At 35.2% G+C, this 26,095-nt stretch overlaps 1 protein-coding gene across 4 annotated transcripts in view; it reads left to right on the top strand.

Annotated features, from left to right (window-relative positions):
• The first annotated feature begins 980 nt into the window (after positions 1 to 980).
• The window catches only part of LOC138439238 (platelet glycoprotein 4-like), a 41,392-nt gene continuing 16,277 nt past the window's right edge, over positions 981 to 26,095 (top strand). The window contains exons 1-8 of one of the 4 annotated variants that reach the window (XM_069587776.1): positions 1,043 to 1,160; positions 4,491 to 4,588; positions 9,897 to 9,962; positions 10,444 to 10,601; positions 17,585 to 17,745; positions 20,705 to 20,852; positions 21,276 to 21,455; positions 25,999 to 26,090. In XM_069587776.1, coding sequence (XP_069443877.1) covers positions 10,482 to 10,601; positions 17,585 to 17,745; positions 20,705 to 20,852; positions 21,276 to 21,455; positions 25,999 to 26,090 — 701 coding nt within the window. In that variant the 5' untranslated portion in view covers positions 1,043 to 1,160; positions 4,491 to 4,588; positions 9,897 to 9,962; positions 10,444 to 10,481. Of the gene's footprint in view, positions 1,161 to 4,490; positions 4,589 to 9,896; positions 9,963 to 10,443; positions 10,602 to 17,584; positions 17,746 to 20,704; positions 20,853 to 21,275; positions 21,456 to 25,998; positions 26,091 to 26,095 lie in introns of all 4 variants that reach the window. The other 3 variants (XM_069587777.1, XM_069587774.1, XM_069587775.1) reach the window with 3 other exon arrangements.

Raw genomic sequence — 26,095 nt, 5'->3', positions numbered from 1 at the left:
TTGAACCTTAACTTTTCAGTCCTGACACAAATTTTCTGTTGCAGAGAGGATGTGGAGACAAGGGAGCCCTCCTATACTTTGGTGGGAATGTAAATTGGTACAGGCACTATAGAGAATAGTAGGGAGGTTCCTTAAAAACCAAAAATAATAGATGTACCATATAACCCTGCAATCCCACTCCTGGGCATATATCCAGAGAAAAATATGATCTGAAAGGATACAGGCACCTCAATGTTTATTGCAGCACTGTTTGCAATAGCCAAGTCATGGAAGTAACCTAGATGTCCATCAGCAGAGGAATGGACAAAGAAGAAATGGTACATATATGCAGTGGAATACTACTCAGCCATTAAAAAGAGTGAGATAATGGCATTTTTAGCAACATGGATGGACCTAAAGATTGTTATAATAGGTGAAGTAAGTCAGACAGAGAGGGAGAAATATCATATGACATTCCTTATATGTGGAACATAAAAATAAATTATACAAATGAATGTACTTACAAAACAGAAAGAGATCAACAGAGAAACTGGGGGAAGGCGGGGGAAGGGATAGTTAGGGAGTTTGGGAGGGACATGTACACATGTACACACTGCTATAGTTAAAACAGATAACCAACAAGGACCTAATGTAAAGCACATGAAACTCCACTCAATGTTCTGTGACAGCCTGGATGCGAGCGGAGTTTAGGGGAGAATAGACACATGTACCTGTATGGCTGAGTTCCTTCCCTGTTCACCTGAAACTATCAAACAATTAACATTGTTTCTTTATGGTCTATACCCAAATACAAAATAAAAAGTTTAAAAGACAAAAAAAAATTTCCTGTTACATATAAAATTTTGAGGCAGATAGACAAAGGGAAGTACAAGGTATACACATAAGCATGCATACATGTGCACACGAGTGGATATATGTGTGCACATACATATGTATATAGAGATAAGAACATAAAAATGATTTTTTTCGCTCTCCTTAGAGAGTTGAGTCAGCTGTGCAAACAAGTAAAGATGATGTCTGCCAAGATTTTTAGGTAGCCTTTGAAATTACATATTGATCTAACTCTGCCCACATGAGAGCTATCCACATATACTGAGGCTCTCTCGCTTTAATCTGTCTTTTACACACAGCTCCTACCACAGCTTCTATGAAATATATGGGTAAGTTTATTTTATATCTTTGATGAAGTAGGTTTACTTTCATCCTGTGTTTTTATTCATTAGACTACAAGGCTTAAGTCTAAACTTTAGTGACGTTGATATTATGCATTTTATCTTTAGCAATGTCCTTGAAATTTTCTTTTAAAAGTTGTATAGAAACCTCAATTTTAATATCTCAAGCTTTCACTGGCATTATTGTGTACGTAATATGCTTTGTGTATTTAATATTCTCTTTTTAAACTGTGTACACATATATTTATTTTTATTCCTGCATGTGAAGCCACTACTCACAATATGAATCAGGTAGAGCCTACTGCTGCCTTAATACTTCTGTAAATGAACAAGGCAGTGATTGAAAATATAGGTGTTCATGTATATATAGATACATACACACATAATTATGTGTGCTATACACACATATGCACAAATATGTGTGTGTAAATATCCATGATTAGTTACCCCAAGGATAAAAGTGACAACACAAATTTGACCTTATTGTTTTATACTGGTAACTAATACTGTGAAATACTTTACAGTGTATGTGTGCTTAACAGGTCTTTAGGATAAAATTTGTTTTATTTAATCTCAAAATAATTTTATTACTTGCCACATACAGAATATACTCATTTTTATTTCTTGTCTGTTGAATTTAGATATAACTTTCTAACATCAGGTTATTTAAAATTGTTATTCAGTTTGTACAAATGTCTTAAAAAGAATATGTAAAGTTAGGTATTGACCAAGAACTAATTTATATATGTGTATATACATATTTTTTCTTTTAGAAAAGTATATGGGCTCTTCAGTCAGATGATTGGGGTTTTAATCCTTGTTTTGGCATATATTAGTTGTGTGATCTCAACTAGTTGTCTAAAGAACATACAAGGTCAATGAGATAACTTATGTGAAACACTTTTTTCAATAATTGACAGAGAGTAAGCTCCCAATACATGTTAACTCTGTGACCATATCATCATTAAAATGTATAGGTCTTTGACTGCCCATACAATCTAGAATTGCAAAGCATATTAAAATTCTTTTCACTCGTTAAACTACAAAAAAAGAATGAATCACTTAAACATTTATGTTTACTATATAAAATCTGTATTCATCTTTACATCTTAAATTTAAATCTACCTTATGAATTAATCTTCAGCTTGAGACTGTAGGTAGGCTCTATAGTCAGTTTCTTTAACAAGAAAGAAAATCAGGAATATGATGACTGTATGAAGCTCAGTTCACAAAACCTATTATTATTAATAGAGCTGTGGTCAGAAATTGGACTCTGTGATCCCTCATCTAGAACTCTTTATTATGCATCTGTCATCTGCTTCCTAAATATGTTGTAATATTTACAATTACACAATGTACTTTACTCTTCCTCTTTCACTTCACAAGGGATAAAGTCCATGATTCAGCTGATTTGAGAAATACTGTCCTAAAGGATTTTCTGAAACCATACAAAAGCTAGAAGAAAGTTTATTAAAGTTTATAAAAGAAAGTTTATTTATTAAATTTGATAAAAATTAAAATTTAAATAATCTTAAAAATAAAGTTTAAAATATTAAAAAAATCTTTTTTAAAGGGTCAAATGTTAAAAGAGTAGCTATTTCATTATTAATTAATAAGGACAAATTAACCCCAAGGAAAAAAAAGATGATCAAGTAGATTAGCAGAATTACTTTAAAATACATGCCAATATAATTAATAGGTTAAACTTCACTAAATTATTTACCAATAAAAAATAAAGTTCAGTATGAACCAGTGTGTGTGATATATTGAGACAGGCATTTGCAAACACTGCTGGGTATATGTATAAAAAGAAATTTGCTAATACTCTTTCTACCTAAAGAAAGTATGTATTATTGATCCAGAAATTTCACTTTTGCTGTTTACTAGGCCCAAGTACATAAATAAAACCACACGTATGAATTTTTAGTATTGTTTTTAAAGTTCCATTAGATACGATATGGGTTATTTAAAACACAATACACTTTTATTATGGACTATTTTTCTATAATTGAAAAAAGAAGTTAACATTACTCATAATATGAGAATATCTCCAAGTACCTGATATTAAAAGAGGCAAGTAGCAGAAGTTATGATTCACTGTATGCACTAGTCCATATACATATGGATATAAGTTTATGGGCAAACTCTGTGCAACCCCAAGGACTGTAGCTTGCCAGGCTCCTACATCCATAGGATTCTCCAGGCAAGACTATTGGAGTGGGTTGCCATTTCCTCCCACAGGGGATCGAACCCTCATCTCCTATGTTTCCTGTACTTGCAGGCAGGTTCTTTACCACTAGCGCCACCTGGGAGGGTCTTTCTCTCAAAGTGCAAGGCCTTTTATTTGGTCAGATTTTAAAACAATGACTTTATTTTAAAGTAACTTATGTATATACTTTTTTTTTTTACCATTAAAAGTTCATCCTAAATAGTAGAATTACTTAAGTGTTATGTGATGATTGTCTTTTTATCTGAAAAGATTGAAGATAAATTTAATGATTTTTAGTTTGCATAACAGAATTTTTCTGTGGTCATGAAACTTTTGTAAAACTAACAGAAAATGATAGTGAAGAACTTCCAGTTAGAACAATAGGCTATTTCCTTTTTTAAAGTTTGTTTGTCATCCTTGTCGACTGACAGTCTCCAGTTTTGTTTTGCAGTTATTAGCCTCAACACCCTTTCGATTAATGCTGTATGGGAAAGTGTACTTTATTTAAACTTCATGAAATGAGTTTTTCAAGTTATATCATGCAGGAAAGTCAGACTGATAATTCTTTCATCTGCACTTCCTATCCATCCCCAGGTCTTAGTTTATCATCTGAAATAATGATTGTGTAGTAAAAGTGTATTAAAGGCCACTCAGCAAGTTAGTTCCTTTTGTCTCTCTGATATGCTTGGATGGAAAAGGTGTGTGATACACGCACACAAAGAGCTGCAGAGGATCTCAGATATGGGCAATGGATCTTCACCAGAATACAAAAAGCAGACTCTTAGGATCCATATCAGTACTGAGATGAATGTGGGTTTCTTTCTTTTTCTTTAAATTTCTCTTGCAATGAAACACTCACTGAGATGTGGCATTGTCTCTCTCTCTCTTTTTTTCCTTAAAGCATATTTAAACTTTCAAACTTTATGTAATCATAAACTGAAATCAGGATTTCAGTGTAGGGTTTTCTAGGGAATATCATTTGGTCCTACTAAGAATTAACTGTTCAAATGTTGGAGCATTTGACTGAAAAATCCTTTATAACCTTTTTTAAAGGTGAGTCCATGTTTCTTTCATTTATTAATAAAAGATTTCTATCTTCCAAATTGTAGGAGATGACACTACTATATAAAAACTCTTAAGAAGTTACAAAACAAGAATAGCAAGCAGGAATTTTCTTAAGGTCATCAGGCTTTTTAAAAAAAATTAGGTTTGTATTGTTTTATAACATCAATCTTCTTAATTTTTATTTGTAAAAAAATTAAGACCTTGTCCACTAGTCTATGGCATTTTGCTTGTTTAAAATCTTATGTTTATCTGTACATATTTGTGAATATTTAAAATAATGTACTATCCAATGTGATTAACTACAGAACTTTCATTGTCTACTTAAGCTATTTATACATGATTTTTCATTTAAATTATGAATGAAAATCAGCATTAATAAAAATAAATATAGAATTATTTCTTATAAATGATTTGTTACTCTTATAGCAACATGCTTTCTTCTATGCAATTATTAACTACTTATTATTTTAGAGATATTAGTTTAACTTTCTATCTGAATTACCCAATTTTTGGTGAATCTGACATTTGTCTACATGGCGAAATGCAATGCGTTCTTGGATATGTTATTTTTAAGTGAACAAAGCTATTATAATTGTACTGGGAATGGTAAATTGTATTAATTTCAAATAATGATTCTAAATTTAATAATTTCATATAAATTATATAAAACTTGGTAACATAATAAAAACAAATCAGAATGAATGATTTTAGCTATTTAGGAAGCTTATGACAAATATCAGTGCATTATTTTCCTGAGTGATGATACCAAGTTTAAATAAGAATAAATCATTTTGAAGAAATTTAAAGTTATAATTTAATTAGTAATGGAATTCATACATAACTGTAATGGCATAAATTTTCTGTATCTCAGTTTCTGGAATTATCAAGTTATATATTGAAAGGTATTTTCAAAAATTTTGCAAGTACTTTTCAGTCTTTTCTTTACTATGTGGTATTAAAATAGTAAAAGAAACATTGCTTTTAATATCGGTTCAAAAATGATCAAAAAACTGCAAAAATTTTGTCATCTGGAAGGTCCAGTGGTCAGCTGGATTTTGAGAAGAAAAATATATATAATTTTTTTTTCATTTACCAGAATCATTATAAGACCAGAAAGATAAATCCAATATATAATCACCAGAGAGCAGATTAGCCTGGGAGGATCTCAAATGAAAATATTTGGCAAAGTTTATTCAAATATATTTGAATCATGGAGCCTTTGGTCCTGAAGAATTGGTTCTCTATGTTCTGATTTAATCACAAGGTGTTTTTCTTTTTCTTTTTTTTGGTTCACTGGCCCAAGTCATACCTGAAAGTTTCAAAGAGCACTGTTCTAAGCTAGAAGCTGCAATTTTATTTGCATGATAGTTTCTGTATATATAAAGGACAAATCATCTCATGAGATTTTATGGTAGTCTCACGTGTTTTGCAAATAATCATTCCTACTTGTGTAAAATATGTTTATTAGATTTTAAAAAATAATACTTGGTCAATATGCAATAATATTTTACTGTTATGATTGCTTAAAATAATAGGTCATAATAACATTTGAAATAAAAATAATGTGGTGTGATAGTAATTTTTATCTCATTTAACCTGATTTGACATTTGAAATTTGAAAAGACCCTGATGCTGGGAAAGATTGAAGGTGGGAGGAAAAGGGGATATCAGTCAATGAGATGGTTGGATGGCATCACCGACTCAATGGACATGAGTTTGAGTAAGCTCTGGGAGTTGGTGATAGACAGGGAAGCCTGGCGTGCTTCAGTCCTTGGGGTCACAAAGAGCCAGACACGACTGAGCTGAACTGACATTTGAAAGCTTACATGATATATATCATATCCAGTTAGAGAAAATTGAGCCACAGAGAAACTATATAATATTAAGACCCAGAATTGACCTAAATTACTTGACTTCAAAGCCCAGAATCAGTATAATTCCTGCAGACTGTACAGTATCTTACAACTTAAGGTAAAAAAATCTTGAGGTAGGAAAAAAAAAAAGATAACAGTATTTCCATCTTGGATACATCAAAAATGGCTTCAGATAGTTCTATTTAAACCAATATGACTCTAAGGGAATCACTTCAAGCTTATAGCAGTCCCAGTCATCAAGTATTCCAAAAGTACTCTAAAAGATAAGATTGTTATCGTATCTAAAAGATAAGAAGAATCTTTAGTATACTACATGAAATCCAATGCATTTGTCTTAATTTTTTAAGACTGTCACCAAAACAGTTGTAAGTTCTAATATGTGAGAGGTATCATTTAGTGAACTATATTATGTCTATTTTTTTCTATTATATATTAGCTCCATATATTCTGATAGGATGGAAATGCACAAGTAAATTGGAAGCTTTGTGGTAATTTCAATGAGAAAAGGTGTTGGAGATCCCCTAATTATTTAAACATTTTCCACAGAGCCCTTGGGTTCTTTGGGAATGACTCAGAGTCCATACTTTGACCAGAATAGCTTTTCTTTTAACTACCTTTATATACTGGGATTGTGTGTAAAATAAGTATTAGTCTAATGACCTTATGTTTCCTTATGATGAAACACAAGATTTAAATGACTGATTTAACTAGCTGGATGTGAATCTACATCTTATCCATGGCTAGGGAATCATAGCTTTGTAAACACACCGAGAAACCATGTAAGAGTGTGAAAAGGAACTTTCATCATTCATACTCCACCTGCTTGTTGCAGTAATCATAACCAAAACTCTAAAACTGGGTCATCTAGGTCCTGGCATTCATTGATGGCACATGTATGTGCTTTTGTAACCCAAAATTGTTTTAAAGTATTGTAGTTCACAACCCAGGAAATTTCACCTCTGGCCAAGACTGTCCTTGGGCTTCCCTGGTAGCTCAGATGGTAAAGAATCTGCCTGCAATGCAGGAGACCCAGGTTTGATCCCTGGGTTGGAAAGATCCCCTAGAGAAGGGGATCTTCCAGTATCTTTACCTGGAGAACGCCATGAACAGACCATGGGGTCACACACAGAGTTGGACATGACTGAGTGACTAACACTCACTTCAAGCTTTTCCTTGGTGGCATCTCCCAGGGAACACAGCACTATCCACATATCTGAGTTATTACAGATTTTCAGGCAACTTTCTCTAATATTCTGACCTATTCATTGAAGAAGCTTCTTATAGCTCAGTCTCAGTTTCTGCCACCAGATTTCTAACACAGTGGAAAGTCATAATGCTCGTAAGTTCATTCCAGAAACACTCCATTGATTTGACAGAAAAGGAAAACCAGAGAAGCTCTTAGTTCTTTCAAAGATAGCTCACATGTAGATATATTCGTGAATTCTACAAAAGGAATAAAATGTATAATCTCTGAAATGGTAGTGCTAATCTCCCTACAGACTCAAGAAAGGTATAAGATAGTTATACCTTATAGATCAAATTTGCCTCTTTATTTTCTCTTCTTGACCTGGTGGTGTTGGTTTAGTCGCTAAGACGTGTCCAAATTTTGCGACCCCATGGGCTGTAGCCAGCCAGGCTCCATTGTCCATGGATTCTCCAAGGGACAATACTGGCGTGTGTTGCCATTTCCTTCCTGACTTAAGTCCAAACAATTGGTTTTCGTTCCCAAACCTGTGATTATTCTTCGTTTCCTAAATGTAAGCACTTTAAGCAAGCAATAAATTGCTACAGATATCTATATCTTTCTGTTTCTTATGACAAACAAATAACAATGAACAAAACTTAAAGTTAGCAAGTAAAATAGAATTCAATATGTAAGAAGCTACATTATTAAGACAACCAAACATGTAAGGCAGAAATATTAATGCTGTGTATAGCTGCATTCGAGAGAAGAGTGGATACAAACAACACTGCTTTTTGAATATAAAATTAGTGGAAAAGCAGCTGAGTAGAATTTGCTGAGTAACTTGAACTTTTCTCTTATGTACTCAGGGTATGTCTTGCATAATGTGTTTGTCCCTCTTTTGCTGCAGGTGAACAAAACTACAGGTAACCCTTGAACATAAGAGATTTAAACTTGTGGGTGTACTTTTTCACAGAATTTTTTCAGTAAATATCACAGTACTACCTGATCCACAATATGTAGCTGGCTGGATGCATGGATGCAGAGCCACAGATAAGAAGGGCTACACTGTTTGTTATACCGGGATTTTCCACTGTGTACAGGATCCGTGTCTGTAACCCTTCTGTGCTGTTCAAGGGTCAACTCTATTTGGCATTTTGTAGTATGAAGTATAAGGTTAAAGTACGATTAGAATGGCAGCATTCACTTGTGGTGACAAGATACTGAAGCATAATAAATGAACACAAGTACAGCAGTCCCTCTTTTTTCCAGAAGTGTGGGCAGATACCTTCTAAAACCTTCGTGTGGCTGAAATCACAGATAGCACCAAGCCATAAGTAGAACTTCCCCTTATTCTATGGTTTCAGTTACACTCAGTTGACCTTATTTGACCTTGGGTAAGTGAAACCATAGAGAGCAAAGCTGCTGATAGAGCAGGACAAAACTCATGTGAAATATCTTGTCTATTCTTAAAAAAAAGTAAAGTTATATCAAGATAACAAAGTGAGTCAGGGAGTTCAAAATTTGAAAAAGTAGATAAATTCAATCTTACCTTCCAGTATATGTATGCAGGAATGTTACAGCGAAACTTCTTTCTTTGTTTATATGATCCAGACCAGTGTTAGACTAGTAACTGTCTAACCATGCAATTCAACAGAATAAATTACTGTTTTCTTGCAGTTGACTTATTAGCAGTGTGCTGTGTGAACTATTTCACTACAATTTTAGGTCAAAGCAGACAGAACCTAGGCAGTACCCAGTCGGCCCATGACTTGATATCTCTGGGCTCAGAGTCCTTGGAAGTCATAATAATGAGTTCTCAGATTTTGAGAGGAAGACACTGAAGAGCCTATTGTTCCCTGGATCATAAAGTGGACGTTCTTGGGACCCTTCCCTGTAGTCCACGGGGCTGCTTGAGTAAAGGGAAATGATTCAGGGATAGGTCTCATATATTCTCGACTATGACAGCATATAGTCCAAAAACAGGCAAATATTCACATATATACAATTTTAGAAACAGTAGTTCAGTAATGTTTAGAACAATTCATATTCCATCTGTCAGAATCGCAAAGGACATTAATATTGACTAATTTTATGGTTCCATGAAAACTGTAAGGGGATGGACAATTATACTTAGCGAAGGGGATTCTTCCTGAGAATTATCTAGTCATTATCATCAGGTTTACATAACTTGTTTCATCGCATTATGACCACCCTGGCCAAAGCCATAAAAGGTAACCCTCCATCCCAAGAAATTAATTAAAAACCCCACTCTAATTGCTTAGGAACACATAAAATTCCACAGGAAAAATGAATCATTTGTTCCACCGTGTGTGGTGTTTGTTTACGTTGGAAAAATCATGTGATACTAATGATGATGTACATTTCATCAGGACCTCAGTGTGAATCCATTTGTTCATCCTAATATACAGTGGAAGAATCTTCGGCATCAGGCACAGGTGAGGGAAATCATAATGGATAAAAAATAAATTGCCATGAAAATTTGCTTATAATTCTGTCTTTCTACATTTTGGGGAAAATCTAATTTTTGTTATTTCCTTATCTATGCAATTAATTCTTTAAAAAAACTAAATGGTTCTTCAAGTGGACAGAAATAGTCATAAAATCATCATAGTGGTATTTCTACCACAACAAAGCTGGGGAGGGAAAACCTGAGATCATAACAAATTATAATTTTTATTATCTTCACAAGATTAAAAAAATGTGTTTTTCTGTCTTTTTTGTCTGTAGCATCCATTCTGTTGGCATTTTTATTTTCCTTTGTCAGGGCATTTGAAGTAGGGAAATTTTGTAAGTTACAAAACACATTCCATTTATCAATGTTAGGTCAACCCCATAATGAAAAATGCTGTTGCAACCAAAATATCTCAGATGAACATGTTTTCAAATATTAGAATAATATATTCTTTGCTACAATAGGATCTACTCATTCTACCTAGAATTTCCCTGCAAGAAGAATGGGCTGCAATCGAAACTGCGGGCTCATCACTGGTGCTGTCATTGGTGCGGTTGTGGCTCTGTTCGGAGGGATTCTAATGCCAGTTGGAGACATGCTTATTGAGAAGACAGTTAAAAAGGTACAAGTACTATCAAGAATATTTCTTGTCATTTTGATTCATTCCATTTTTATCCCCATTTTGCTTAGGGTGCCTCTTTTGTATTTCACTTTAACTGGCAATTTTTGGTCTCCAACATAATAAACCACTGAAACTCTATATTATAGAGAAATGGTCATAGGATGATTCGTATTCTATACTAATGCACTGTCATCTTAAATCTAAATATCCAATTTTTGATTAAAAAACTATTATAGATATGCAGGTAAGTAGAAGTAGTGGCTTTTAATTATGTTCAAAGATTGTGTTGATATGCTTTTTTGTACACATATATACCATTTTTATTGAAAGAAAGATTCTTTAAATTCTTCAGTACTTTAAAATTTTCCAAAGTTTCACATACATGATTTCATCAGTTCAGTTCAGTCGCTCAGTTGTGTTCGACTCTTTGCGACCTCATGGACTGCAGTATGCCAGGCCTCCCTGTCCATCACCAACTCCCAGAGTTCAGTCAAACTCATGTCCATAGAGTCAGTGATGCCATCCAGCCATCTCATCCTCTGTCGTCCCCTTCTCCTCCTGCCCCCAATTCCTCCCAGCATCAGAGTCTTTTCCAAAGAGTCAGCTCTTCGCATAAGGTGGCCAAAGTATTGGAGTTTCAGCTTTAGCATCAGTCCTTCCAAAGAACACCCATGATTTTATGTAATTCCATAATAAATATTTTCTCCTATTTTTATGTTGCCCCAACTTCTCTCCTCACTGGTAACCACTTTGTTCTCTATGTCCACGAATCTGTTTCTTTTTTTACTCACTAGTTTGCTGTATTTTTTTTAGATTCCACAATAAGTAATATCACGAGCTTCCCTGGTGGCTCAGATGGTAAAGAATTTGCCTGCAATGCAGGAGACCCGGGTTTGATCCCTGGGTTGGGAAGACACCCTGGAGACGGGAATGGCGACCCACTCCAGTATTCTTGCCTGGAGAATTCTATGGATAGAGGAGCCTTGTGGGCGACGGTCCATGGAGTTGCAAAGAGTCAGACATGACTCGTGACTAACGCTTTTACTTTTCCTAATATCATATAGCATTTGTTTTTCTCTGTCTGATTAATTTCACTTAGCATAATGGCATCCACATTCATCCATGTTGCTTCAATTGGCAAAATTTCATTCCTTTTCTATGTCTGAGTAATATTCCACTGCGTATAGATACCAAATCTTCTTTATCCATTCATCTCCTGGTGGACGTGTAGGTTGCTTTCATACTTTGGCAACTGTAAATAATGCAACTATGACCATTGGGGAGCATGCATCTTTTCAAATAAGTGTTTTTGTTGAATACATATCCAGGGATGGAAATGCTGGGTCATATAGAGTTCTTTATTTAGATTTTGTGGACACCTCCACCCTTGCTGAATCAACTTACATTGTCACCAACAATGTATGAGGGTTCCCTTTTTTCTACATCCTCACCAACATTTATTATTTGTGTTCATCAGAGATACTGGCCTTCAATTTTCTTTTTTTGTAATATATTTGTCTGTTTCTGGTATCAGGGTGATGCTGGCCTCATAGAATGAGTTTGGAAGTACTCTTTCCTCTGCAATTTTGTGGAATAGTATGAGAAGGATAGGTTTCAATTATTTTGTAAATGTTTAGTAGAGTTCACCTGTAAAGCCATCTGATCCTCAAATTTTGTTGCAAGTTTTTAAATTACTAATTTAATTACATTTTTGGTAATTGGTCTGTTCATATTTCCTATTTCTTCCTGGCTCAGTCTTGGGAGTATGTATCTTTCTAAGAATTTTTCCATTTTTTAGTCTAGATTATTCATTTTATTGGTATATAGTTGTTCATAGTAGTCTCCTATGATTTTGGGTATTTCTGTGGTGTTGGTTGTAACTTCTTTTTCATTTCTGATTTTACTAATTTGGGCCATTTCTCTTTTTTTCCGATGAGTCTAGCTAAAGGCTTATCATTTTTAATTATTGTTTTCAAGAGCTAGTTTTTAGTTTCACTGGGTTTTTTTTAGTATCTATTTCATTTATTTCTGCTCTTATCTTTATGATTTCTTTCCTTCTACTATCGTTGGGTAAACGTTTATTCCTCTCTTTCTAACTCCTTTAGGTGTCTGGCTAGGTTGCTTAACTGAGATTTGTTTGTTTGTTTGTTTGTTTCCTGATGTAAACCTGTATAGCTATAAAATTTGTTAGAACTGCTTTGCTGCATCCCTTAAGTTTTGAATTGTCATGCTTTCATTTTCATTTGTTTTCAGGTGACTTTATATTTCCTCAGAGATCCATTAGTCGTTAAGAAGCATATTATTTAGCCTCTACATGGCTTGTTTTTGTGGCTCTTTTTCATGCCATTTAAGACTCCCTTTTAGAAAGATTATTGCTCATTCTGCAGTAATTACTGTCAGTCTGCACTAACAAAAGGCACTATGGTCTAGTGTGGTAGAATACACAGAACTGATGGATGATGGGATGCACTGGGATAAAAGGATTAAATAGGGAGAGGGAGGAGTAAAAATTGCAAACAGTAAGATATCCAACCGAGTTACTGAAGGAAATGTATTCCCTGGAAGAATAAAAGAGAGGTTTTACAAGTAATTTGATATGAACATCAGTATGTATTTCAAAGGTTGGTGCTCAGACAGATTTTATCATTACTGTAGAGATTACATATAAAACTGGACAGCAGGTTTGCTTTCTGGAGAGTCTGAATGTAGAAACAAAAGGTCAGAGAAACTGGCCAACAGTAGGAGCAGCATTTCTGAATTATATGTAAACCCAGCAGTAAAGAATCCGCCTGTAATTCTGGAGACACGGGTTTGATCCCTGGGTCAGGAAGATCCCTGAAGAAGGAAATGGCTACTTTCTTCAGTATGCTTGTCTGGGAAATCCCATGGACAGAGGAGTCTGGCAGACCAGAGCCCATGGGATCACAAGAGTTGGACATGACTTAGCAACTAAACCATCACCACCACAGTGAGCCAAGTGCCTTACCTCTACCTCAAGAGCACTTAGTTTATGCTGTTTATTTTACAAATATATACAAGCTTTAGTACTGGTCAGTTTTTGTTTACCATTGAAATCATTACCATTACTAGCTTCATCAAATGGACTAATACGAAATTGGGAAAGTTATTATCTGCATACAAACACCATTAAAAAAAAAAGGAAGTAGAATTAAAGTATCTAATTTTAACAGATCAGAATATCATCTCATGATGTTACCTAACTTTTAAAGTATAGATCTGGGACTCTATGATTCCTTTCAATTCTGAAAGATGATACCCTAACTCTAGCATTTGAAATGGCCTAAAACAATTGATTAATTTATATATATACATATATATATATATTTACTTTATTTCTAAGCAGCTTTTTAAGGACTGCATGGTAGCAACTTTTTCCTAACAATATTTTAGACTATGATTCCTAGCAAATTTATGTGGAGACGGCAGCCTTATACAATCTTGCTAGATAAACTAAAAGTCAATGGTATGAGTTGCCATGAATGTGGAAAGCAGAAACTGCCAAAGGGCTTTAGAAAAAGGACAAAGTTTTGCCAGTTTTTATGAAGGATAATTCATGACCTTGACATTGTTCATATCATTTGATAAATGTTTAGAGATTATTGTATAACAAAAGTAATTTTACATAATTTTTAAAATTTCCCTATGATATTCACTACAGAACACAAGGAAATGAATTACTTTCTTTCTCTCAGCATGCACACACATACATGTTCATAACGCATACACATATAAGAAACTTTTCTGAACACAGAAACTGCTTGCAACTGATTGCAAACAGAATATTTTGGTACTCAGGAGAGGAGATGAAAAGTATTTTCACTATATTTCTGCTTTTTAAGAAGCTTTAATTTCCCTGGATGGAGAATAAACATAAAAATGATAAAACAGCAAGAAAAGAACTTATAATTTTACATGAGTTATTGCCACATAAGTGGTTTATACAGTAATATGAAGAACAAAGTAGTTAAAGCAATCTAAGAAAGTAAATAAGACCAGAAGTCTCCCCTCTAATGGGTGGATAGAATTTGTATAATAACAGTAGTCAAGGTTTACTGGTGGGAACAGCATGACACTGGAGTGAAAGACCTGATTCTCCATTCAGTTCAGTCGCTCATTTGTGTCTTACTCTTTGGGACCTCATTGACCACAGCACTCCAGGCTTCCCTGTCCATCACCAACTCCCGGAGCTTGCTCAGACTCACGTCCATTGAGGCAGTGATGCCCTCCAACCATCTCGTCCTCTGTTGTCCCCTTCTCCTCATGCCTTCAATCATTCCCAGCATCAGGGTCTTTTCCAAGGAGTCAGATCTTCGTAACAATGGCCAAAGTATTGGAGCTTCAGCATCAGTTATTCAAATGAATATTCAGGATTGATTTCCTTTAGGATGGACTGATTTGATGTCCTTGAGGTCCAAGGGACTCTTAAGAATCTTCTCTAACACCACAGTTCAAAAGCATCAGTTCTTTGGCATTCAACCTTCTTTATGGTCCAACTCTCACATCCATACACGACTATTGGAAAAACCATAGTTTTGACTAGACAGACTTTTGTTGCCAAAGTAGTGTCTCTGCTTCTTAATATGCTATCTATTTTGTCAGAGCTTTTCTTCCAAGGAGAAAACATTGTTTAATTTCATGGCTGCAGTCAACATTTGAAGTGATTTTGGAGCCCAAGAAAATAAAGTCTCTCACTGTTTCCCCATCTATTTGCCATGAAGTGATTGGACCAGATGCCCTGATCTTAGTTTCTCGAATGTTGAGTTTAAAGCCAGCTTTTTCACTCTCCTTTCACTTTCATCAAGAAGCTCTTTAATTCCTCTTTACTTTCTGTGATAAGGGTCAATGTCTTCTGTGTATTTGAGATTATTGATATTTCTCCTAGCAATCTTAATTCCAGCTTGCACTTCATCCAGCCTGGCACTTCACATGATGTACTCTGCATAGAAGTTATATAAGCAGGGTGACAATATACAGTCTTGACATACTCCTTCCCTTTCTCAATTTGGAACCATTCTGTTGTTCCATGTCCAGTTCTAACCGTTGCTTCTTGACATGCACACAGATTTCTCAGGAGGCACAGAAGGTAGCCTGGTATTCTCATCTCTTTAAGGATTTTCCAGTTAGTTGTGATCCACACACTCAAAGGCTTTGGCATAGTCAATAAAGCACATGTTTTTCTGGAACTTTGCTTTTACTATGATTCAATGGATATTGGCAATTTGATCTCTGGTTCCTCTGCCTTTTCTAAAACCAGCTTGAACATCTGGATATTCTCGGTTCATGTACTGCTGAAGCCTAGCTTGGAGAAATTAGAGAATTATTTTGCTAGCATATGAGATGAGTACAGCTGTGCAGTAGTTTGAACATTTTTTGGCATATCCTTTCTTTGGGATTGGAATGAAAATGTACCTTTTTCTGTTCTGTGACCACCGCTGAGCTTTCCAAATTTGCTGGCATATTGAGTGCAGCACTTTAGCAGCAGCATCTTTTAGGATTTGAAATAGCTCAACTGAAATTGCATCACCTCCACTAGCTTCTTTCATAGTGATGCTTCCTAAGGCCCACTTGACTTAGCACTCCAGGATGTCTGGCTCTAGATAACCATCGTGGTTATCTAGGTCATTAAGATCTTTATTGTATAGTTTTTCTGTGTATTCTTGCCACTTCTTATTAATATCTTCTGTTAGATCCATACCATTTCTGTCCTTTATTGTGCCCATCATTGCATGAAATGTTCCCTTGGTATCTCTCATTTTCTTGAAGAGATCTCTAGCCTTTTACATTCTATTGTTTTCCTCCAATCTTTGCATTCTCCATTATCTACTATTAAGTTGTCATACAGGATTGAATCAGACATCTGTTTTCTATAGACCCCTAAAAAATGGATGGGATTAGGTGACCCTAACTCTAACACCTGATAATTCAATGCATACATTTCAGTTTTGTATTTCCACTTTCCCAGTTGAAAAAAAATCTACAAATGAACTATTAAGGAAAAATGATTCATAGCCTTCAGGAGAAAAAAAACATGATATGCTTATACTGTGTTTTGATATTCAATGTATAAGTATTAGAATGAATAAATTTTCTGTCCTTCCGGGTATATTCTACCACAATTCCTTTTCAATTCTGTAAATACTTAGAAGTTCCTTTAATTAAGAACATTTAATAAGATATGTGCCTTGGAGTCATGATAAACAATTGTTATTAGTCTTTAAGATTCTTACAGTGTAAAAATAATAATGTATATGTCCATGTGCTTCCTTGAAATGGGAAGTAACATCTAATTCTTCTTTAGGACTGATTTCAGCTTCAACATCCTCACAACATCTTTACATTTAAACAAGCCATAATACTTTTTTCCATACATAATTTTGTCTTTATTTTGGGCTTACTATAGAAATAAGATGTCAAGATATGATTGACCATTTTTAAAGGAAAATTGGTTGTAAAACATAAGAGGGTCTCACTCGCTGCAGCAGCTCCAATGTACACCATGTAAAATGATTGTGACAGCATGAAAAATGAAAATACTTCCAGTTATCACTAGATTTTTCTCATTTCTGTTTTTCCTCCTCAGTTCAACTTGCTGAGGGTAGAAAAGTTAATGTTCAACCTGGTAAGAACTTTTTGGATAGGTTTAATAAAATTTGCTTAATAAATTGTTACAAACTATTGCAGTATTGAAATAAGATCACTCTAAACCTTGCCAGTGGTTGGCCTTACAATCAGCAGACATGTGTACAATATTACACACTGATTCTCTTTGTAAAAGATCGACCAGAAGAGACTGCTACCCATCATGTGTTGAAAACACTTGTGTTTCATGTGGCAGGTTGTAGAAGTTCTCACATGCAAGTACTTGAGCTTAGTCCTTTCATTGACTAATAAAGGTTTGCAGCTCCCACAAGTGCCCTTATTGACTACAAAGAAGTAACCCAAACTTGTTTTCTTTTTCACAGGAATCTGTCCTTGAAGAAGGTACAACTGCTTTTAAAAATTGGGTTAAAGCAGGTGCTAATGTTTACAGACAATTTTGGATATTTGATGTGCAGAATCCAGAGGAAGTGGCAGTTAATAGCAGCAAAATTAAAGTTAAGCAAAGAGGTCCTTACACGTACAGGTGAGTCCCCAAAATACATGGCACTCTTTCCTTGAAGACAGGTATTTCTGAAAAAGCTTCCACTTGACAAATGTCACTGTATTAAAATGTATTTATTACTTTCTTGCCATTAGCATACACTGAAATATTTGTTTCTGCCTATATATTAATAAAACCCTAATCTAAGGATTTAATGAGTAAAAGAAACACAGATTTTATTATGAATTTACCAGCATCAATTAACTGCTCTATATTTAAGAAGTTACCAGTGTTTTACCCTTGTGGCATTTGTTCTCAACTCTAGCAGCGTCTGCAGGTCAATTCCAAACTCCCAACCTATCCACACTGCTGTATTTAAAATAGATAACAAACAAGGACCTACCATATAGCACAGGTAACTCAGCTCAATATTATGTAATAACCTACATGGGGAAGGGATTTGAAAAAGAATAGATACGTATAGAAGTGTATATATTATATATATATATGTGTGTGTGTGTCTGTACATATGTAACTGAATCACTGCTGTAAAACTGAAACTAGCACCACACTGTTGGTCAATTAGACCATATAAAATACATATTAAACAATAAAGTAAAACAGAAAATTTTAAAAACAGCTCTAACATATGCGAGCTACATTTTTTAAATCTATCAAAAATTTAAAAACCAGAGTATTTTAAAATCCTGAAACTTAAAATGTAGCTTCTATGAGTGGTTCTCAAACTGTGGTTTCTGGACCAGCAACATCAACATCACCTGGGAATTAGGTAGAAATGCAATATCTCAGGCCGCACCTTAGACCAAATGTATCAGATATACTTATGAGCCTAGTAATGAGTTTGACAAATATTCTGGGGATTTCAATACATACTCAAATTTGAGAATCACAGCACTAAACTGATTTTACATAACTACAATACTTGCAAAGGATTTCTATTTAAACTATTTTCCAGGTCTTAAGGGTACTTTTATTCAGTTAGTAGTTTCATTTTGTACATTACTGAGACTGAATAAGCTGTACCTTTATTTTCCATGCCTTAACAGTTTAACACACTTTTGAAAAGAATCTTAGGTATCAGCACTAATGGGAAATAATTTGCCAGAAAGTTTCATCCTATAAATTTAAAAAACTCATTCCAGGAGCTGTGAAATGATTTACCATGTTCACACAGACCTAGGAACTGGTAACTAAGATTTTTGTGTACCTTTTCTTCTATCTAAATTACAAGACTGTGACTTTTCTAACTATGAAAGTAAGAAAAGAGACTAAACTTAGCAAGGATTAGGATTTTAGTTTACTGACTAGGGATCAAACCTGTGCTCCCCTGAAGTAGAATTGCTAAGTGCTAACCAAAGGACTTTCAGGGAATTCCCTGTATTCTAATTTTTAAACCAAAAATTGAGTGATTATGTTCTCTTTCTAAAAGTACATTCTAAACACAGGCCTCAGTTTAAAGGATTTTTCTCTTAGTGAGTGCCATATACTGGAACAGTGTTGTAAGTACAACTAAGTAAAACTAGAATTTGGTCACAGTTGTTTTACTATCATCTCAATTATTATAACACATAAATATTCCTGAAAATCAGAGCACTTTAATTTTAAATGTTAATAATAGATAATCTAAATTTAAAATACAACTATCTAAGAGAAAGAAAACAGTAATTGACTGATAATAGATTGTCCTGGATGCTGTTTCAGATTTTTATATTATTTGCATGTTTACAGGACTCAGAGAAAAGTAAATGATAAAACCTTGAAGAAATTATATTAACAGTAAAATGTATTTCTATCTTTTCTGAGTTCTTTTTTGAGATAATGTAAAACATTAATTATTTGTTCAAAAAGTTTTTGTTGAAAACTTACCAAGTACCAGGCACTGTGGTTGGGGATAAAAAACACTCATAATACCTATCTTACATGAATTTTACATTTTTATTATACCTGATTGAAATGTGTGCTTTTTTTATTTGTTATATTTTAAACATTTCAGTCCCATGATTTTGTTTCAGTCTTTATCTTAGATAATAATAGATACCTATTTTAACCTCAAATAATAGACAGTCAAATATAGGACAGTGCAATGTATACTTTATTTCATCTCAGTAAATATTTTGTTAATTGCAAAAGATTTTGTTTCCATAATAACAACCCTTCACCACATTCCTAAAAAAGTGGTTGGTACTTTGCCTAGAGATGTTAGAGCCAGGAGCTCAGAACTAATAAATATACAATATATGAGGAAGGGATGGAGGGAAATTGACCTGTAAAGTGGAAATTATATTTCATTAGATACCTTTAGTTTTCATTAAAATGCTGGAAATTATGAAAAAGTCGGTGCAGGAAAGTCTGTTCACTATGAACAGATGATCTAATAAGGAAACGTGCTCTTACTGTCCCTTCCTTCAACTTCTCTACTGTCTCCTCCTGACCTCAGGATAAAAAACTAAACATTTGAGTATGGGGTACAACCTTTTATGTTTCAGGTCTTGTTTACTTTAGTAATCTTATTTCCACCACTCTCCTTACTCTGACTCTGTAAACCAAATATATTGAAACATCTGCATATGCAAAATTACACGATGTCCTTACGTCTTATACATGCTATTTTCAACACTATTTTGCTTAACTACACTTCTATTTGTCCCTCAGTCTACTTATGTGGAATTGCATCCTGTCCATTATCCCCACCATAATTATGCCTAGCCTGGGTCTGTACCTATTCTGTGTTTTCCCACAGAGTCTATGTAAACTCCTATAATAACACACATTCTTTCTTCCCTGCTGTGCACAACTAAGACACCTCTCCCCGGCCTTCTCTAATTTGCAAGACTCAGCATCTGGCATATATATCTTTTTAACTTACTTGTTTAGCCTAATTTCTGACCATCTACGTACTCAAAAAATTTATTTACTGCATGAATGAATGGCATTTGTGACAATGATTTTTCTGAATTTTCTTTTTACTTCTGTTTTTCAGAGTCCGTTATCTAGCCAAGGATATTATAACCCAAGACTCTAAGACCCACACAGTTTCTTTCCTACGACCCAAAGGTGCCATTTTTGAACCCTCGCTATCAGTTGGAACAGAGAATGACACATTCACTGTTCTCAACCTGGCTGTAGCAGTGAGTAGACAACAATATTATTGATTGTGTAATGCTTTAGAATCCTCTGTAATTAATTTCATGATTAGAACTATCATCAGATATCATTTGTAATTTTGATAAAAATGTATTTTTATGACATTTTGAATTATAATCATCTGGAAATATGACAAGATCATAGAATAATCAACTAAATTGAGAGAACCATTTAAAGTGTATCATTTAAAAAAGTAGGATTTAACTGAAAGTCTTCTTCCTGTGGCTCATGCCAAGACAGAAATGTAATAGAAGAAACATTACACTTTTAATCTTGCAAAGATTTGGCAGTAATTTTAGAGATACAATTAAAAGTTTTATTAAACTTAGATGTACTATTTATCCATTTCTTGTAAAAAATTAATACTGCAACTGGTGTCTTACACTGTGTTTTTTTTTTTTTTATAGGCTATACCCCATCTCTATCCAAGCACATTTGTTCAGATAATACTCAATGTACTTATCAAAAACTCAAACTCTTTTATGTTTCAAAAGAGAACTCTAAAGGAACTATTGTGGGGCTATAAGGATCCATTCTTGAGTTTGGTTCCATACTCTATTCCTACCACAGTTGGTGTGTTTTATCCTGTGAGTAACAAATATGAACATCAATACTGCTAGACTCTAACTATATAAATATAATGGCATTGGCAATTCATAATTTTATCATTTAGTATGTTAACCCTATTTATGATCTGGGAATACATAACTGTAAGTTTTTTAAATCGCTATTCACATGGATTTAGCTTTCCTAGTTGGGAAAATTAACTTATCTGCATGAAACAAATTAATTTTTCACAATTAAATTTAAAATTAAGAAACCCACATCTAATCAAGTTTCTACTCCGATAAATATACAGCTGTCTAAAATTAGATTGCAAGCTGCTAAGGCTTTGAGCAATCTTTCAGCTTTGACTTCCCATCTTAAAAAATCAAGGGTAATGCCACATTTTAATTTATTTCTGTTGAATATATTCATCATGTCATTCTTCCTCCTCTAGATGTCTTACAAATTTGTTTAAATGAATATTTAAAACTTAGCCAAAATTGAGCACAATGAGCCTGATATATCAGCAATGTCATATTTTCATAGAATTATTAATAGCTGATTAGTAATCTACTAAAGTGATGAAATGACAGTATGGAAATTAAGAAAAAATGTGAATTTGGTGATGAACTTAGTTGTTCCTTAATGTTTTGAGTTATAAATAGGCTAATCTGACTACTGAATTGAAATTTTTACTATGATGACGCTTGTCACTATACAAAATAGTTACAGTCTCCAGTTCATCTGCTATTTTACTACAGTTTTTAGAAATGCAAGGTTATATATCAATTAAGAAAGCATTAAGAGATAATAAATTCAGTTACTAGTATTTAACTCAAAGACTTTTAATTTTTTCCTTGGCTAATCCTATTTTTAATCCTGTGTATCCAATCTTTAAGTCAAGAGGGCCTTAGGAAGCACTGCTGTTAATAAAGCTAGTGGATGTGATGGATGTCAGCAGAACTATTCAAAACCCTAAAGGATGTTGCCATCAAGATGTTGCATTTAATATGTCAGCAAATCTGGAAGGCCTCGCAGTGGCCAAAGTGTTGGAAAAGGTCAATCCTCATCCCAATTCCCAAGAAGGAGCTAACTGAAGAATGTGCTAACTATCAGACTATTGCACTCATCTCCCATGCTAGTAAGGTCATGCTTAAAATCTTTCATGCTAGGCTTCAGAATTATGTGAACCAAGAACTTCCAGATGTCCAAGCTAGGTTTAGAAAAAGAAGGGAACCAGAGATCAAATTGCCAACACTCACTGGAACCTAGAGAAAGCTAGGGAATTCCAGAAAAACATCTTCTTCTGCTTCACTGACTGTGCTATAGCCTTTGACTGTGTGGATCACAGTATCTTACCTGTCCTGAGAAACCTGGATGGGGGTCAAGAAGCAAGTCAGATCCCTGTATAAAACAACTGATTGGTTTAAGATTGAAAAAGGAGTATAATGGGGCTGTCTGCTGTTACCCTGTTTGTTTAACCTATTTACTGAATACATCATAAGAAATCCCAGGCTGGATTCCACAAGCTGGAATCAAGATAGGAGGGAGAAACATCAACAACCTCAGATATGTGGAAGATACCACTCTAAATGGCAGAAAGTGAAGAGGAACTAAGACCCTTTTGATGAGGGTTGAAAGAGTCGGCTTAACTAAATATTTAAAAAAAACTAAGATCATGACATCCAGCTCCATTCCTCCATGGCAATAGAAGGGGGAAAAGTGGAAGTAGTGACAGATTTCCTTTTCTTGGACTCTGAAATCAATGCAGACAGTGACTGCAGCCATGAAATCAGAGGTGATTGCTTCTTGGCAGGAATGCTATGACAAACATAGACAGTGTGTTGAAAAGCAGAGACACTACTCTGCTGACAAAGGTCTGTATAGTCAAGGCTATAATATTCCCAGTAGTCATGTACAGTTGTGAGAGCTGGATTGTAAAGGCGGCAGAATGCCAAAGAATTGATGCCTTTGAACTGTGGTGCTAGAGAAGACTCCTGAAAGTCCTTTGAACAGCAAAGAGATCAAACCAACCAATCTTAAGGGAAATCAACCCTGAATACTCTTTGGAAGGATGGATGCTGAAGCTGAAATTCCAATATTTTGGTCATCTGATGCAAACAGCTGACTCATTGGAAAAGTCCCTGATGCTGGGAACAGTTGAAGGAAGAAGGAGAAGAGGGCATCAGAGGATGAGATGGTTGGATGGCATCACCAATGCAATGGATGAACTTGGGCAAACTTTGGGAGATGAGTGAGGGATAAGGAGGCCTGGCGTGCTGCAGTCCATGGGGTCACAAAGGGTTGGACACAATTGGGTGACTAAACAACAACAATTTTATCTTTGTGTGCTTGCATGCGTGCTAAGTCACTTCTGTCATGTTTGACTTTGTGACCCCATGGACTGTAGCCCACCAGGCTCCTCTGTCCATGGGATTCTCCAGACAAGAATACTGGAGTGGGTGGCCATTCCCTTCGCCAGGGGATCTTCCTGACCCAGGGGTCAAACCCACCTCTCATTACATCTCATGCCCAGGGATCAAACCCACCTCTCATTACATCTCATGCATTGGCAGGCAGGTTCTTTACCACTAGTGCCACCTGGGAAGACCATCTAATCTTTCAGTTCAGTTGCTCAGTCATGTCCGACTCTTTGTGACCCCATGAATCACAGCACGCCAGGCCTCCCTGTCCATCACCAACTCCTGGAGTTCACTCAAACTCATGTCCATCGAGTGGGTGATGCCATACAGCCATCTCATTCTCTGTCGTCACCATCTCCTTCTGCCCTCAATCCTTCCCAGCATCAGAGTCTTTTCCATGAGTCAACTCTTCGCATGAGGTGGCCAAAGTATTGGAGTTTCAGCTTTAGCATCAGTCCTTCCAAAGAACACCCAAGGACTGATCTTTAGAATGGACTGGTTGGATCTCTTTGCAGTCCAAGGGACTCTCAAGAGTCTTCTCCAACACCACAGTTCAAAAGCATCAATTCTTCAACACTCAGCTTTCTTCACAGTCCAACTCTCATATCCACACATGACCACTGGAAAAACCATAGCCTTGACTAGACAGACCTTTGTTGGCAAAGTAATGTCTCTGCTCTTGAATATGCTATCTCGGTTGGTCATAACTTTCCTTCCAAGGAGTAAGCGTCTTTTGATTTCATGGCTGCAGTCACCATCTGCAGTGACTTTTGGAGCCCCAAAAAATAAAGTCTGACACGTTTCCACTGTTTCCCCATCTATTTCCCATGAAGTGATGGGACCGGATGCCATGATCTTCATTTTCTGAATGTTGAGCTTTAAGCCAACTTTGTCACTCTCCTTTCACTTTCATCAAGAGGCTTTTTAGTTCCTCTTCACTTTCTGCCATAAGGGTGGTGTCATCTGCATATCTGAGGTTATTGATGTTTCTCCAGGCAATCTTGATTCCAGCTTGTGCTTCTTTCAGCCCAGCGTTTCTCATGATGTACTCTGCATATAAGTTAAATAAACAGGGTGACAATATGCAGCCTTGACGTACTCCTTTTTCTATTTGGAACCAATCTGTTGTTCCATGTCCAGTTTTAACTTGCTTCCTGACCTGCATACAGGTTTCTCAAGAGGCAGGTCAGGTGATCTGGTATTCCCATCACTCTCAGAATTTTCCACAGTTTATTGTGATCCACACAATAAAGGCTTTGGCATAGTCAATAAAGCAGAAATAGATGTTTTTCTGGAACTCTCTTGCGTTTTCCATAATCCAGCAGATGTTGGCAATTGGACGTTCACGGTTCACGTAATACTGTAGCATGGCTTGGAGAATTTTAAGCATTACTTTATAGCATGTGAGATGAGTGCAATTGTGCGGTAGTTTGAACATTCTTTGGCATTGCCTTTCTTTGGGATTGGAATGAAAACTGACCTTTTCCAGTCCTGTGGCCACTGCTGAGGTTTCCAAATTTGCTGGCATATTGAGTGCAGCACTTTCACAGCATCATCTTTCAGGATTTGAAATAGCTCAACTGGAATTTCATCACCTTCGCTAGCTTTGTTCATAGTAATGCTTTCTAAGGCCCACTTGACTTCACATTCCAGGATGTCTGGCTCTAGGTGAGTGATCATACCATCGTGATTTTTAGTAACCACTTTCAAAGATCATAACAGAGAAAATTTCTAGAAATATGACATGGTCTCATAGGATTTGTTCCCTATCCCCTCACCTCAATATAACAGGACTAGTGATCAAAATGGCCTTTCTGGCTTAATTACAACAAAGAATAGATTTACAACAAACTACTACACAATTGCAGTCATCTCACATGCTAGTAAATAGTGGGGTTGGATCATGTCAGCTTCTGATATGTTTTCTTCCTTTGTCTCAGCATCTAGCACTTGTTTCTAGGCACCTTCTATATCTCGTTTTTATAAAAAAAATAAAAATCAGTAATTATGAAAATTTATTTGCTTATATATTTCAAATCACACAAAACAGTCGTGAACAACCAATGTCTGAGAAATGCAAAATTGAGTTAATTACATATTTTATAATTTGGAAAGCATGGCTTGTTTTAGAAGTAATTTTTTCTTGTATGAATCTCTTCAGTACAACAATACTGCAGATGGAATTTATAAAGTTTTCAGTGGAAAAGATGACATAAGCAAAGTTGCCAGAATTGACACATATAAAGGCAAAAAGTAAG

The sequence above is a fragment of the Ovis canadensis genome, chromosome 4 (genome assembly GCF_042477335.2).
Source record: "Ovis canadensis isolate MfBH-ARS-UI-01 breed Bighorn chromosome 4, ARS-UI_OviCan_v2, whole genome shotgun sequence".
Classification (NCBI taxonomy): Eukaryota; Metazoa; Chordata; class Mammalia; order Artiodactyla; family Bovidae; genus Ovis; species Ovis canadensis.
This window is presented reverse-complemented; position numbering and strand designations above follow the sequence as displayed.